Source organism: Hermetia illucens, chromosome 4 (genome assembly GCF_905115235.1).
Source record: "Hermetia illucens chromosome 4, iHerIll2.2.curated.20191125, whole genome shotgun sequence".
NCBI lineage: Eukaryota > Metazoa > Arthropoda > Insecta > Diptera > Stratiomyidae > Hermetia > Hermetia illucens.
The window spans coordinates 107,212,510-107,228,821 of NC_051852.1; the positions used below are offsets into that span (position 1 = coordinate 107,212,510).

At 40.3% G+C, this 16,312-nt stretch overlaps 1 protein-coding gene across 1 annotated transcript; it reads left to right on the forward strand.

Annotated features, from left to right (window-relative positions):
• Positions 1-8,818: 8,818 nt before the first annotated feature.
• LOC119655450 (ATP-dependent RNA helicase Ddx1) lies at positions 8,819-15,295 on the forward strand. The gene is made up of 6 exons (XM_038061348.1): positions 8,819-8,944; positions 9,001-9,052; positions 12,801-14,470; positions 14,527-14,642; positions 14,699-14,800; positions 14,860-15,295. Exons 1-6 carry the CDS (start codon positions 8,929-8,931, stop codon positions 15,085-15,087), a joined length of 2,184 nt encoding a protein of 727 aa, XP_037917276.1. The 5' UTR covers positions 8,819-8,928; the 3' UTR covers positions 15,088-15,295.
• The last annotated feature ends 1,017 nt before the right edge of the window (positions 15,296-16,312 follow it).

Consider the following 16,312-nt stretch of genomic DNA (forward strand, 5'->3'; position numbering starts at 1 on the left):
AAGGCCGTTTTTTTTCGCTTTTTTTAGCAATTTTTTGTGAAGAACTGGATAAAGATACAAATACGAGTTTTTCACCATAGATTTATTAACATCTTGAGCGTGCATAGTAATTTTTCCAGCCCGATCGCATAGTTCGTTATTGAAATACAGAGCAATTTATACACCCATCTCTAAAAAAAGTGTTTTTATGCTGCCACGCTAGAGGGCGCTGTGACCATTTTAAAGAAAAAAGGTAAACGCCATTTTAATGTACAGACTTAACTACAGTCTGCAAGCTAGGATTATTAAAAACTAAATTTTTTGTGTCTTGTTAAACTTTTTTTTGAATTTTGGTGTTTTTTCACGGCTTCTTCAATGAATAAAAAAAAACTACTGAATGAATCGCAATTATCCTAGTTTGCGGACCGTAGAAATATGTTCTGAAGAAGTCGTGGAAATTTCAAAGAATTTCATTTGATAGATTTCGGGCTATGATGGCAGCCGATTTTCAACATGCGGTTTCGAGAAAAACGCATTTAAAAAGTAGAATGCGATTTTTAGCCATAAAAACTTAACTGACTATTAATCTGCTATACCTAATCCATAAATCTTACGTTTCGTCAAGAAACGCAGGTACAGCCGTGACTTCAATTCTTGTCCTTTTAGCGAAATCATTCAAACGTCATTCGGACCGATAAATACGAGCTTTATTACAGCGATCGACATAAACCTGGCGTGTGACTTATAACGTGTTCAACAGTATAATTTCCAAACGACTCCACAAACGACTTAATGCAATTGATGCCAAAAAAAAATTCGATTCTGCGGATGACGCCCTTAAGAATGTTCTTCTGTACATTGCACTCAGTTTGTTTGCCTTAAGTGTGATCTGTAATGCCTTTCCACATAGTGGAGTTGCATAGAGCGGGATCGAATTCACTACCCTTGCTGTGGCCCTCCCACGTTCAGCATCATCTTTGCCAAGACCACACTTGCGGTGAATGGTTTGTCACAAGCATACAGCACGTGTTGCTTATAACTAAGTTTCCCGTCTATCATCAATCACAAGTATTTGATGGCAAGGTCAAAAGTGATGATATAATTCTCAATTTGATTGCGGGCATAATTCCTTTTACGGCGTTTGGTGATGAGGACCGTTTTTTCCTCGGCGAGCGTCAGATCAGATTTGTTGAGCCAGATTTTGTCCACAACAAGACAGTCGTGGTATCGCTCATAGATTTCTTCATTATATAGGCTACTACAAGAACCCAGGTCTCCGGGGGATATATAAGGACTGGCAAGATCATAGTCTTGTACAATAAGAGCTTTGACCCTATGGTGGGACGTTTCGAGCGAAACAGTTTCTGTTAACTGAAATAGGGTATGTTGGCAGCCAACAACCGTCCGCGGATTTCATCGTCGTAGCTGTTATCGATTGTGATTTTCGACCCTCGATAAGAGAAATTTTCAATGGTCTCAAAGTTGTAGTCTCCTATTTTTATTGTTTCCCTTTGACTAGTTCGATTCGATGGTTTTGACTCTTTATTCTTTGGCGCTGACGTTGCCACCTGTGCTTCACCCTGCCTTCATTAACGTGCAGTCCGAGAACTCGTGCAATCTGCTCCATCTGGATGTAACTAAAATGTACATCTCAGGTAGTTCTTCCCATAATGTCAATACCTTCACCGTAGGTCAGTAGACTTATGGGTTTTAAGCCGATGAATTGCACAGGCGGTTTCTTCCGTGCTTTGTGATGGCAATATTTGTCCGTCGTCTTCAGTTGGCGGAGTGTCCAACTCGCCCATATTTTTATGGTTAAGCAGTTCATCAAAATACTCGACCTATCGCTCTAATATGCCCATTCTGTCGGAAATCAGATTTCCCTCTTTTTCTCGGCAGGATGAGCATCGAGGTGTATAAGGCTTAATCGTGCTGACTTGTTGGTAAAACATCCGTGCTTGGTGCGAATACCGTATCAATGATAACGCTCTTCAGGTAGTTGTGAAGATCATTTGTTGATGCTTCATCTCCAGGACAGCAGTTATTGCGGCATCAATTTCCCCTTATAGGTACTACGGAGGGCTTTGCTGAGGATCACTTCAGTATTCAGTCTCAGCATGTTGTAATTCGAGCTCGGAGCACTATGCCAACGAGATAGTGATCCTCCCCTATATGTTCTGACAATTATCAAGACTGAGAGGTGAAGGCGTTCAATCAAAACGTAATCAATTTGTTTGTGGTCGCATCTGGAGAGATCCATGTATGTTAGTGGACCGCTTTCCGTGCAAACCATTTGGTGCGATACTGCTATAGCTGCTGTATCCTTATGTAAACAATGGGAGCCGACGTATCGCCTGAATACGCTCTCCCTCCCTACTTGATTGTTAACATCTGCAAGTGTGATTTTAATATCATACTTGAGATAGGTTTCGAGGGTTTGCTCAGCTCCATCGTAGAAGGTATTCTTCTCCGACTCTGCACACTTTTCTGTAGGCGCGTAAACGTTTTTTTGCTGGTAGGTTTCCTACTCCAAGCACATGGTTTACTTGACCGCCACTATAATATACCAGGACCAGGAAACTGGTCCCGATCCAGAACATCTCATACAACGCTGTTCCGACTACAACCAGCGCTATATCGGTAGCGTAACCCACCGAACCGGAAGATTAAGAACATCGTTGTACATGATGTTTCACAACAATGAGCCCAGTGCGGAGCCCTGTGGGACACCTCTAGGGAGCTATTGACAATAGCTGCAAAATAGGCGGAAATTCCAATCTTCATCAGAGATCTCCGTGTTCCAATTCCAAATTGACCGAATTGAATGCATTTCCCAAGTCCAGGGCCACCACCACGCAATATTTGCTAGTATTACCCTTTCCATAAATTATATCTTCGGCCAAACCAGTAACCATTTTGATGGCATCAATGGTTGATTTGGCATACTGTCGATCTGAGAGGCCTTCCTTCCTTCCTTCTATTTTAGATTACTTCCTCTACCATTTTCACCACAGTGTGCTAAGGTTGGCTCACCTGGAGATTTACCAACCTTAGGAAATAGTGCTAACTTCTGCAGCTTCCATGCCAAGTGTCAAACTTGGTGGGGCGTAACAGCTGAACACATATACCCCGTTTATTTCCGCCCATACGCCACCGTGATGGACCTTGTAGGTGGTCTGCTCAAATAAATCCTGAGCGACCCTGCAATAATTGAGGTTTATATGAATAAACCTAATTTTCTCATTGTAATCAACACCTCCCGAAACTCCGGGCATTTAGCACTTCCGGCAATATGCCGGTTACCCCGTCCCTCCTTTCCCTCACACGATAAGCATTTGGAGTCCCTATTGCAGTCTTTAGTAATATGGTCTTTCTCCTCACACTTTCTGCATAGATAAGACCGCGATCGCGAAATGACCAAACGTGAGGCACTTGCAACACCGAGTGGCCGGGAAAGTTCAAATCGGATAGTTTATCTGCCGTCTTAGCGAGCAGAGACGGCAGACAACCTATCCGACTCGAACTTTCCCGGTCGCCAATAACGCCTGCGCTGCGTACACTGATAATCGCAATTTAACCATTTGAATATTGCCATAGACTTTTCGCAATCTCAATGGACTGCTCGGCAAATTCCCTCAACCTGAACTGTTCCTTCAAGGCAGTGCAGGTTTCTCCTTTGGATGTCACTTCACCGAGATTCTTGCACTGTATATAGACCTCACGTTTTTGGGTCCATACTATGACATTTTCGCCAAATGAATTCTTAACATGAGTTCGAAAGCTACCAGTTTCTGCCAAGCTAGATTTTTTCAGTTAAAACATGAGGTTACCTTTCTGTCTGCTTCGGATCTGGCTGACATTTCCGCCTAGATCTTTTAGGTCTAGATCAGCTTTGACCTTTTTCAATATCTCCGGATAATATAAATTTCCTTTGCTGGAGATCATAATTGCCTCTAGGCGAATTCACACTTTTACTTTCTTCATCTTCTTTTGTTAACTACCATCTATCCATTGCATCCTTTTAGGTCGAATTTAAGAGGGGTCCCCATACATGCAAAAAGGGGGTGTAAATTTTTGTTCATCAAATATAGTCATGTGGGGTATAAAATGAAAGGTCTCGGTTAGTACTTTTCGAAGGTTGAAACTACTCAATGGAAGGATCTGCCTAGGCCCCAAAATACCCTCCATACCGATACCTGTTCAAATAAACTTGATAATAGTACATTACTATATTCACCCTAGAATCATGAAACAATGTAGGCTACAGCATAGAGCATGATCCTGCCAAATTTGGTGAAAATCGCATTATTATTAACAAAGTTATACTAGGTCAAGCTGTCGCTTCTGTGCAAATTCAAAACTATGAATGTCAATGTCACTTGAAAGTGGATATTTTCACATAATTTATGCATATATTACGTGGTACATACTAATGGGACAAATGCACACTCAAATCTCTTTGTAAAAGTAATACACAAAACCTTTCATACCTAAAGCGTCTAGCTTCCGGTTTCCCGACTTGTTTTCTGCTGCAGCATTTTGCTTGAACACGTCCTTTTCCAAATCTGAAAGACTTGTAACATTTGATGCCACGGTCACAAGGTTGTCCACCGCCAAGGCACTGCGGTCGAGGGATATCGACAAATAGGAACCCGCTTGCTCACCCCCAAAAGCCGCCGGCACTGTGGCTCCGAGCCCCTGCACTATAAGTTTCCTCTTTCTCATATGGTTTTATGGTCTGTTCAGAAAGGAAAATTGCATGAACATTTTCATTTCAACTATTTTCACATCAATAGATATGCCCCAGTCCGCCTACTGGGGTCACGCCTCATGAGAGATCTCGCCACTCCCCACAGGTCTGTTCATTTACTCAGAAACGGCTGGACCGATTGTCACGAAATTTGATGAAAACATGTAGTCTTTGTGTCTCTTTGCCGAGTGGCATCATTTTGTGTTGGATCTAAGGGTGAGCTCCCCATATATACGAAAGCAAGGTGTCTATTTTTTTTCACAGAATATGATCATGTATATCAAATCAAATAGAAGGGTTCAATTAATACTTTCTGAAACTGATATTATTTTTGATATTGGGTAAGACACAGGGGAGTGGGAACTCAAAATGTGTGCTCCGAAAATGAAATAGATCTCGTTCTCAGAACCCTTCCAACCAAAAAATCTTAAAAAAAGCTTAGAATGGTGCATCTACATGAAATATATTCCTCATATGCCCATATCTGTTGAAATAAAGTTAATAATAGCATATTACCATCTTTTAGAAATTTTCATGAAAATTAAGTTGATCCTAGAAGTTCAAAATTTGCCGGCAATATAAGTGATAATATAAGACGCAATTGTGGCAATCCAACTATTACTGACACTGTTATATAAGGTCAACATTTTATCATACATTCCCCGTGAATTTATTGTACTCCAAGACGTGTGTAACGGGCGCATTTTAGTTTTCCGTTCTTGATTCTTTATTACTCGATTAGTCGAGGCAGACATATGTATATGTCAAAAAAGTTTGCGTACATTAGAAGTTTGTACATACATTGCTTTGGCGTATGGAGTAAACTATATATTCAGATGCGTGCTATCGATGCATATAGATAGGTATATGCGTATATACATATGAACACGTTAGTATGCGGTAATAGGCAATGTTTATTTGTTTAGGATTTTTATAATATTTATGGCTTCAATATGCACATACATATATATGAAAACCTGGAAATATATGAAGAAATGTTTGGAACTTGTAGTTACCTACGAAAAGGAAAACGTGTTTGAAAGTTCCTCACCTAAGATGAACACAAAACCTTTATAGGCGAGCCCCCATTTTCCGATATTCCGACTTATTTTAGTTTTTTTGACTGACGTGGTGTCGCTATCACATAGATCATGAACCAAGATAACCTTGAGGTATTTTCAAACCACCATGCAGGAGCGGGGCTAGCAATTCCATTACCATACAACAGGTCAGCATGTCCGAGGTTTCAGCCCTTGATTTTCCCACCAATGTCATGAAGCTATTAATCCGATGACTGATTAGTGCAGTTACCGCTTTACAGTGCTGCAAATTCATATGGGAAATATGGCACCTCATCTACGCTTCAAATTAAGATGTTGTGGGGCTGCACGTCCCCTTCTATTTATGTCGATCGCTGTAATAAAGCTCATATTTGCATGTTGATTAATTATAATAATAATCGTTGGCGCAACAATCCATATTGGTCAGCATTGCGCTCGCCCGAGATTATTACCCTGATTTGATTCAGATACTCATTCACAGCTGAGTCGACTGGAATCCGACATACAGCCACGATACAAATCCATTGCCACGAGTGAGGTTTGGACCGCGGCCTTCTGCTACGACAGCCCAGCGCTCTAACCACTTGCGCCATCCGGAGCTCGTATTTATCGGTCGGAAAGATGTTACAATGACTTCGCTAAAAGGACAAGAATTTAAGCCAATGCCATACATGTGCTTCTTCAAGAAACCTAAGGTTTATGGACTAGGTATAGTAGATTAATGGTCAGTTAAGCTTTTATGGCTAAAAATTCCATTCTACTTTTCAAATGCGTTTTTCTCGAAACTGCATGTTCTAAATCGGCTGCCATGATAGCTCAAAATCTATCCCACGAAATTCTTTGAAATGTTCACGACTTATTCAGAACATATTTCTACGGCCCGCAAACTAGGATAATTGCGATTCATTCAGTAGTTTTTTTTATTCATTGAAGAAGCCGTAAAAAAAAAACAAAATTCCAAAAAAAAAAGTTTAACAAGACACCAAAAATTTAGTTTTTAATATTTTTTAATAATTCTAGTTTGCGGACTGTAGTTAAGTCTGTACGTTAAAGTAACCCTTTACTTTTTTTCATTAAGATGGTCGCAGCGCCCTCTTGCGTGGCAGCAGAAAAACACCTTTTCTTGGAGATGGATGTATAAATTGCTCTGTATTTCAATAACGAACTATGTGATCGGGCTGGAAAAATTACTATGCACGCTGAAGATATTAATAAATCTATGGTGAAAAATTCGTATCTGTATCCTTCTCCAGTTCTTCACAAAATTTCTAAAAAAGCAAAAAAAACGGCCTTCACACGGGATGACCCACTTAATATCCGGTTCAGCAACGCCGATATTAAGAAAAGTTCCAGACCTATCAGCTATCTCTACTACAGCGATGTCGATATATATATATATATATATATATATATATGAATCACAATTACCTATAATCCTAAAGTGGTCGTTCTTAAAACATTTGAAGTAATGAAATTACCACCATCTGGGTACCAAATTAGGTTACAATCGTTTTTGATTTTAGGTTCAACGAATTCTGTCTGTATGATCATCATTTTCAGACGACACCAGCATCTTTCTGTAGAGGAAATATTTCCTGAATAATTTTCAATAGACAGCACATTATTAGTGAGCACGAACACTCACCTCTATAGGCATGTCTCCCTACGCAATTCATTAAGTAGATAGTTCGATCCGTGGTAGCACGACACATTTTAAAGAAGGTTTGCTCATCTATCACCATTGCAGGTGAATTTGACGTGCTTTGAAGGTTTTGTGTTAAACAAAATCTTATAAAAATAGGCTACTGTCGGTCTGTTTGTCTGACGATCTGTCAGTCTATCTGTTTATTTCTCACATGTACTTTTCTCAGAAACGGTTATACCGGTTGACACCAAATTTAGCGGGGAGGTTGAAGCTGTGAACGTACACACATGCAATGAGTCGCACTGTTCCATGTGGAATTTGAGAGTGGGGGGTCTCCGCACATACAAAAGGGGGGTGTACATTTGTTTTCACCAAATATAGTCATGTGGGGTACCAAATGAAAAGTCTCGATTAGTAGTTTTCAATCATAGCGGCAGTTCGAATATTTGCTGCAAAAATTGGGAAGGCGGGGGCTGGAAAGTGGTCACTCCTTTCGCAGAAACATTCTCAGAACCGAAAGATCTGAAAAGAATCACGAAGCTGCCACTATACGGTCCCTAAGTTCCGGTATACCCTTCATACCGATATCTGTACAAATAAAGTTAATACATTTATTTCTAGGTAACTCGTACAAATTTTCCGGTCCACAGAGATAATTTACTTCATTTTGCGCTCCCGATAATTAGTAATCCCGATATTTCGTACCAAATCGTCAGTCCTTTGACCATAGAAATATTCGGGTCAAAATTTGTTCGAATTATGAGTTCGGCCAAGTTGAAGAATGTAGTTTCGCTTGTAAAATGTTCGATAGGTTCGCATCAGATAAAAACTGGTTGCGCAAAATTCAAAATAAAAAAATTAATAAATGTCCGCCTATCTCAATCATTTAAGTATTTCATTCTTAAAGTATTTCAGCCCAAAAAAAAGGATTTTTTAAATTTCTAGAGTAGCCTAACCCTTTAAACCCTTCGGATCATTACTTCGCCTACTCTTCAATATATCTGGAGTGCTTTATACAGAAGGGGAGCTAACAGCTTTTATCAAAGAAACATACTCTTTGCCAGCACCACCAAATAATCCGTGCTGTATCAAGGTTAAATCTGGGAGAAGAAGTATAGGCTTGTCATGAACATCTAAAGGCCATTATTATTATTGATAATCCGTCAGTCTTCTCTAATTGATTATTATTAAATTTAACAGGCTAAAAGTGGTAGAAAACATTCTATAAAACTTCAAAGGTTAAATGAAGGCTTATTACTGTAATCCAGCGTAAAAATCCAATTAAGCAAATTTAGACTTAAAATTCAAGCAGAATTCCGGAAATCTGCTAACCGCTGTAAATGAAGCCATTGACATTTCCACAACATCACAGTTTTAGCACCACTGAACTAATCAAAACACGAACATTGGAGATACCAAGCCGGCTGTCAGCGCATCTCAAGAATTTGTGTATCCTTTGATTTCGAGGATTATATTAAGCAAATAAAGGCACAATGACTGCATTTGAAGGTAACTGAAACATTATATATTATTCGTACAAACACTGAAAGTGTTTCCTGTTTCAGAATTTGGTGTTTTGCCCGAAATCGCTAAGGCTGTTGAGGAAATGGAGTGGACGTAAGTAACTTTGGAGTCGAAAATGCATCTTAATATCTTAGTTATGATGATGCAAGCGCATCATAATTTGAAACGAGGCCTTTTATGGGGCGTATCACTAATTTGTTTGCAAAATACGTGTTTGGAGGAGACCGGGTTATGGTCGAGGTAGGCCGAGACGTATAGGTTATTGGAAACAATTGCGAAATTGATTTGCCAATAAATAGTCCCCTATTCGAGGGATATTTCCCCTTTCTATTGTTGTTTATTCGTTCCAATGACTTTAGATGATGTAAATAATGGACAGCACAACAAGGATATCGTTGAACCCCTCAACTTTAGGCTCGCCGCCTCTGCATTATAAAGTAATATCTTTGGGTAAATCCAATCGCCCAAAAGTGGTATTTGGAGGCAAAAATAACCTTGGTAGTAGATAAAATAGCATAGCACTGGCATTTCTCTTCTTCGGTTTCTTCTATATTTTTGAACGGATTCTGATCAATACGTCATACACCCACGAAATTTGACAAGCTTGAAACCCTCGAATGGGAGTGACGGTCACTTTCCATGTGCTGCTAGCGTATAGTTGTTCCGAAACAACCTTATTTCACGTTAGTGCTGAGATAGCTGCACTTCTAGGTCTTGGATAAAACTGTTGATGAGGCGAACAATTTAAAATTCGGTGCGAGCAGCGACAGAAAAAGCGCTACTTCAACATACAAATCATTTAATGCCCTCGATATTCTGCCCATTAATGCAAATAAGAAGAGCACGATGACCCATCAGACTGTGAGTCCTAGTCTTTCTGGGTCCAGCTTTGTTTGCCTCATACTCCAAAGCCATTTTGCCTTTGTCCATTACTCGGTGTTGATGCGAGCGGTGCAGGAGGATCCAAAGCGGAAACAGGCCTGCTCCCTGTCGACATTGATGCGTTACAGCATTATTTCAGTTATTATCTGTGCAACGGAAGGAGCCACATAAATACCCTTCTCTTTTTCGCCATTCCCCAAGACAGATCTTAACTTTCAAGGATTTAGTTATGAATGAAGGTAATAACTTTACAGAGATTCAGCGGATACAAAGAACAGCTCCGCTTGCTTGAAATGTCACGAAAGGGTTAGCTTTACAAGTTGCCTTTATTTCTTTCCTTCTTTCTATTCGGCAAATAACTTTATTTGTCTATTGTTCAGCATTTTTCTTTTGATTTCAAAAATGTACAGCCTTCTTTCCATCTGTCTTATAATAAAGGAAAGAAAGAAGAAGAAAGGGTCGCTAATTGTCAGCTCATTGAGGAAAATCTTACGAAGGGTTAGACGGAAGTTTACATTTGGAGGATGTCAGTTAACGATTTCGAGGTCTGCATTTCCGATTTCGCCGGTCCGTTGCTTTTTCCCTCACATTGGATAAAAAGCGCGAAAAAAACAGAGTGTTCAAGACCTGCGCCAACAGCGGTCCTTCACATTATTCTACACAAACCCCCTTTTTAAATTAAGTTGTTAAAATGTGATACAGGGCGAACTATCAGAAGACCAAGAATAGAATCAATCACAAAACTTTTTGATATCAAAAACCACATTACTATGGTTGTCGGGCTCACACGAGTGGAACCCAACAAAGACGCCCGAATGCGCTTATTTCTTGCCGCGGAAGTGATTGGATCTGTTAGTTTTGGTCAGAAATCCAGGGGTTCTTGTAGACAACGGACTTCCCGATTATGAATCTACATTTTTACAAAAGAAAGTAGTGGTAAAAAAACAAACGCACGATCCAGGTCTTTTACAGTTTACGTAGGCATTGGCGTATCTTATTTCCTATTGTCTGATGAGAAAGGTCGCAAATAACCAAAGCCGTATGTGATGGCGTATTATCGTGAAGAAAAAACAAAGAGGTTCACACAAACGGCTCATAATCCTTACGTGAAAAGAAAACCTAGCTAGACGCTTCAGGTATGAAAGCTTTTGTGTATTTCTTTCATAAAGAGATTTGAGTGTGCATTTGTCCCATTAGTATGTAGCACGTAATATATTCATATATTATGTGAGAATATCCACTTTCAAGTGAATTTGACATTCAAAGTATTGAATTTGCACAAAAGCGACAGCTTTAACCTATTATAACTTTGTTAGTAATAGTGCGATTCTCACCAAATTTAGTAGGACCATGCTCTATGCTGTAGCCTACATTACTGCAATTTCGTGATTCTAGGAGGAACTTAAGGGTGGTGTTTCCTGCCAATTACTAAAACTTATTGAAATGTTCTATTATTAACTTTATTTGAACAGCTATCAGTATGGAGGGTATTTTGGGGCCTAGACACCATTCAGTGGCATCCTCTTGGTTTTTTTCAGATTATTCCATTGAGTAGTTTCTGAGAATGGGTCCGTTAAAGAAATGAGCACTTTCAACCCCCCGCACCCCCCACCTTTCAAGCAAATGTCAAAACTAAGACCGGTGGCTTCGAAAAGTACTGACCCAGACCTTTAATTTGATACCCCACATGACTATATTTGATGAAAACAAATTTTACATCCCCCTTCTGCATCTATGTCCCCCCCCCCCCCCCCCACTAAAATTCGACGTAAAAGGATATAACTTACTATATGCGTGAGCGTTCCCAGTTTCTACCAAATTTGGTGTCAATCGTTATAACCGTCTCCGAGAAAAATGAGTGTGACAGACAGACAGTAAACCGATTTTAATAAGGTTTTGTGTTTACACAAAACCTTAAAAAGAGTCTTCCCATTCAGAATCAGTAGCTCCCTTACTCAGTCTTTTGTTCCTTCGAATCCGAAAATCAACTGTTTCCTTCCTCCGTGTTTTGTTCCAACCCAGTAAGAGGCAACTGATTTCCGAAATACATTCCTTCCCAGAAGGAACAAAACTTCTTTTTACGTGAAGACCAGCCACCAGTCACTCCAAAAATGGCTAAATTCATAATATTATTTATTGACAGTTTTACCAATCAGAAAAAAAACGTGGTGAACAGCGATTATTACCCAGCTGATGAAGGCTGACCGCCAAGTTGAAGGTTTTGGGTGACCTTAAACTGAGGATACGAAAGTAGCTGCACCTACAATGCAGATGATTCAGTCCTATTCTATAAAACTCTTCCTCGAGGTACATTAACATAACGGAATGACAATATCCCTAGGATAAAAATATGTATGCACTACCATTGCTTTTTATGTGCGATTCCGATGGGTCTGATGAGCATATTTGTATGTTAGAAAGCGAAATTGCACTGCAAAATTTTGCAAAAATGACTTCCATTCTTCAAGTCGCAAAGCTTGCTAAAAGTTCCATAACCTTTAGTTTGTTGCTCCCAACATACTGCAAAATTGCTTCAAAAAGACGGGGCATCAATTTGAATAATGGAAGCCTTCCAGAACTTGATGCCTTTGTCGATAAAGAAGTCATTAATTTGCCAATTTCGGAAGATGAATTTAGAAAATACCTTCTGGTCGATAAAAATGTTGACTGCTATGGAAAAATAACACATGAGGAAGTTGTAGCAGTATCCACAATCTAAAGCCCTCATAACAAGCAAGCTGGTAGCAAAGAATTCGCGCAGATGTCATGAACGACTATGATTGGCCTAGATGGTGATTCCATTATTCCTACGATTGATCATTCGTTATTATCCATATCACATCTGTAGTCGATTAAAAAATCAATGATCCTCCCTCAAGACTAATTATCCAAAAGTTTCCGCTAAATTTGAAAGAATCTTCCATCATATTTCATCACCGTTATCTTCTTCTCAAACTAGTTTGCCGACTGATGTCCAAGCCGAAGCCATTCCAATGATATTGGGTGGTGGTGATGTCCTGATGGCTGCTGAAACAGGTTCAGGAAAAACTGGTGCTTTCTGTCTGCCAATTTTGCAGATCGTCTGGGAAACACTTCGAGATATAGCGGATGGCAAAGGTTCTAAAGGCGTTGCGGCTGGAACGGTAGCTCCCTGGACTATGTCATTCTTCGATAGAGGCAGCGCATTAGCTGTCACGCCGGACGGATTACGATGTCAGTCACGGGAGTTCAAAGAGTGGCACGGATGTCGTTGTACTACCGGAGTGAAGGGGCCTGGGAAGTACTACTATGAAGCCACTGTAACAGATGAAGGTTTGTGTAGAGTCGGCTGGTCGACTCACCAAGCTAACCTAGACTTGGGCACGGATCAATACGGATTCGGCTACGGAGGAACAGGAAAGAAATCAAATAATAAGAATTTCAATAACTATGGTGAAGCGTTTGGAATGCACGACTCAATTGGTTGTTGTTTGGACTTAGTGAAGCACGAAGTCAAGTTCACGAAAAATGGAGAAGATTTGGGTTTGGCATTCAAAATTCCTGATAATTTGAAGAATGAAACATTCTACCCAGCCGTAGTGCTGAAAAATGCAGAAATGTCCTTTAATTTCGGAGCCACTGAATTCAAATATCCAGAGCCAGATGATTATGTAGCGGTGTGTAAAGCTGAAGCGAAAAACGCCAAACTGAATCCACATGCCAATCCAGGCACAAACAGCAATGTCGACTTGAAGCCAAAGCCAAATGCACCGCAAGCCATCATCATCGAACCGAGCAGGGAATTAGCTGAGCAGACTTTCAATCAAATCATAAAATTCAGGAAACATCTGAAAGATCCAGTTGTCAAAGAACTCCTATTGATCGGTGGTGTGAACGTTCGCGAACAAATGAGTGTTCTACAAAGCGGAGTTGACATAATCGTTGCAACTCCTGGACGTCTTGAGGACTTGATTGGGGGTGGCATCGTTGCCTTAACGCATTGCCGTTTCTTTGTGTTGGATGAAGCAGATGCGCTACTGAAGCAAGGCTACGAGAGTTTGATTGATCGTATTCATAAGCAAATCCCTAAAATCACATCCGATGGACGTCGCTTACAAATGGTGGTATGCAGTGCTACACTGCATTCATTCGAAGTGAAGAAAATGGCTGATCGCCTTATGCACTTCCCGACATGGATTGATTTGAAAGGGGAGGATGCTGTTCCCGAAACAGTCCACCATGTTGTTTGTAAGGTAGATCCGCAGCGAGACTTATCCTGGCAGAATCTAAGAAGACACATTCAAACTGACGGAGTACACAACAATGACAATATCCGACCAAACGGACAAACGCCAGAAACATTTTCTGAAGCGGTGAAGTTGCTCAAGGGGGAGTATTGCATTCGAGCAATTGAAGAGCACAAAATGGATCGTGCAATCATATTTTGCCGAACTAAACTTGATTGCGACAACCTGGAGAGATATTTCAAAAGCATAAATGCCCAGAAGTTCTCTTGTGTTTGTCTTCATGGTGATCGTAAGCCAGGCGAACGTAAGGCCAACTTGGAGAAATTCAAAAATCAACAAGTCAAATTCTTGATTTGTACTGATGTTGCTGCTCGTGGTATTGATATCACAGGATTGCCATACAGTAAGTATTCGTTGACACTGCCAGTTCTGGACATGAGTTTAATGCGCTTGTTTCAGTGATCAACGTAACATTACCGGACGAGAAGTCGAATTATGTCCATAGAATTGGTCGAGTTGGACGAGCCGAGAGAATGGGTTTGGCTATAAGTTTAGTTGCTACAGTTCCTGAAAAGGTATATGCTTGCACCAGGTTCTCGAATGGCATTGCTTCAGTAGTATTCTCTTCTAGGTGTGGTATCACGGCGAGTGGTGCGCTTCACGTGGTCGCAATTGCTACAATACAAGGCTCACTGATGAAAGCGGTTGCTGTATTTGGTATAATGAGAAAAATGTAAGAGATGCTGGCGTCCCCAATATACACGGTTTAAAACATTTTAATCTTTTTCACAGTACCATGCAGAAATTGAGGATCATCTGAATATCACTATTCAAACTGTTGACAAAGATATGAAAGTGGAGGCCAACGAATTTGACGGCAAAGTTGTCTACGGTGAGAAATTGAAGAACACAGGTACCGGCTATGTGGACCACGTTAATCAACTCGCTCCCGTTGTCAGCAAATTGACTGAGTTGGAATTGCAGGCGCAATCTCTATTCTTGAAACGATTGAGATTCTAATTTAAATTTTAATTTCACATCAACTAAATATAATAGATAATGCTTTTCTAACGATTATATAATCAATTTTTTAAATTAATTTTGAAACGATTGTGCATAAAATAATATTTATTCCAATGATCATTGTGAATTGGATTTTATTATTGTATAACTTTCCATAAATTGTAAAATGAAACAAATAAATGTCCGAAAACAAATGCTTCTCGATTTTGATCCCTACCGAATCACTTTTACTTTGTGGGTCGAGTTAATCGGACGTTCCAGTGTGTCCTAGAATTCATATGACTGGTCCTACTAATGTGTTTCTGAGCGCGAGTGTATTGTTGCTAAGCGTGCTCCGATTAAGAGCACACGTGAGGAAAGGAGAGAGGAAAATCGCCTGTGAAAAGTCTATCGCTCTCACTACTAAACAATCTAATTTGGACGGTGTGAATGCCACTCCGGCGCAACTCCAATTACTCCGGGACATGCCGGCTCATGAAACAGCGCTCCCGTCGACTTTCCCCAAAAACGTTTCTTGAGACCATACTTGGTAAAAACTCGGGGAAAATGATCAGAAATCAAAATAGTACATATACCAGAAAAGGATCTAAATGGTTTCAATAACTTCCAACACATTTCTTTTTTGAATTTTTTCCCCGAACTAGTCAATGTCATGGTCAAAACCAAACCACTGGTAATGGAAGATAGATTTGTACCTCCTAGAATACCGAGGTAAGGTCCCAACTGATATCATAATGTGAATACTAAGGTCAATGAAATGTAGCAAACTAGTCAACAAAGACGATTATAATTGGCAGTCCCAAAACTACGTATAGAATCATCATGATCAACGACGCAACAACCGGTATCCGGCCTAAGAACTCCAAACACCCCGGTTTTGCGCCGAGGTCCGCCAATTCGATATTCCTAACCATTGTCTGGCGTCCTGACCTACGCCATCGCTCCATCTCAGGCAGGGTCTGCCTCGTCTTCTTTTTCTACCATAGATATTGCCAATATAGACTTTCCGGGCTGGATCATCCTCATCCATACGGATTGGGTGCCTCTCCCACCGCAACCTGTTGGGCCGAATTTTATCCACAACCAGACGGCCGTCGTATCGCTCGTAGATTTCGTCGTTATGTAGGCGATGGAATCGTCCATCCTCATGTAGGGGACCAACAATTCTTCTCTCGAACGCGTCCAAGTGTTCGCAATTTTTTTGCTAAGAATCCAAGTCACA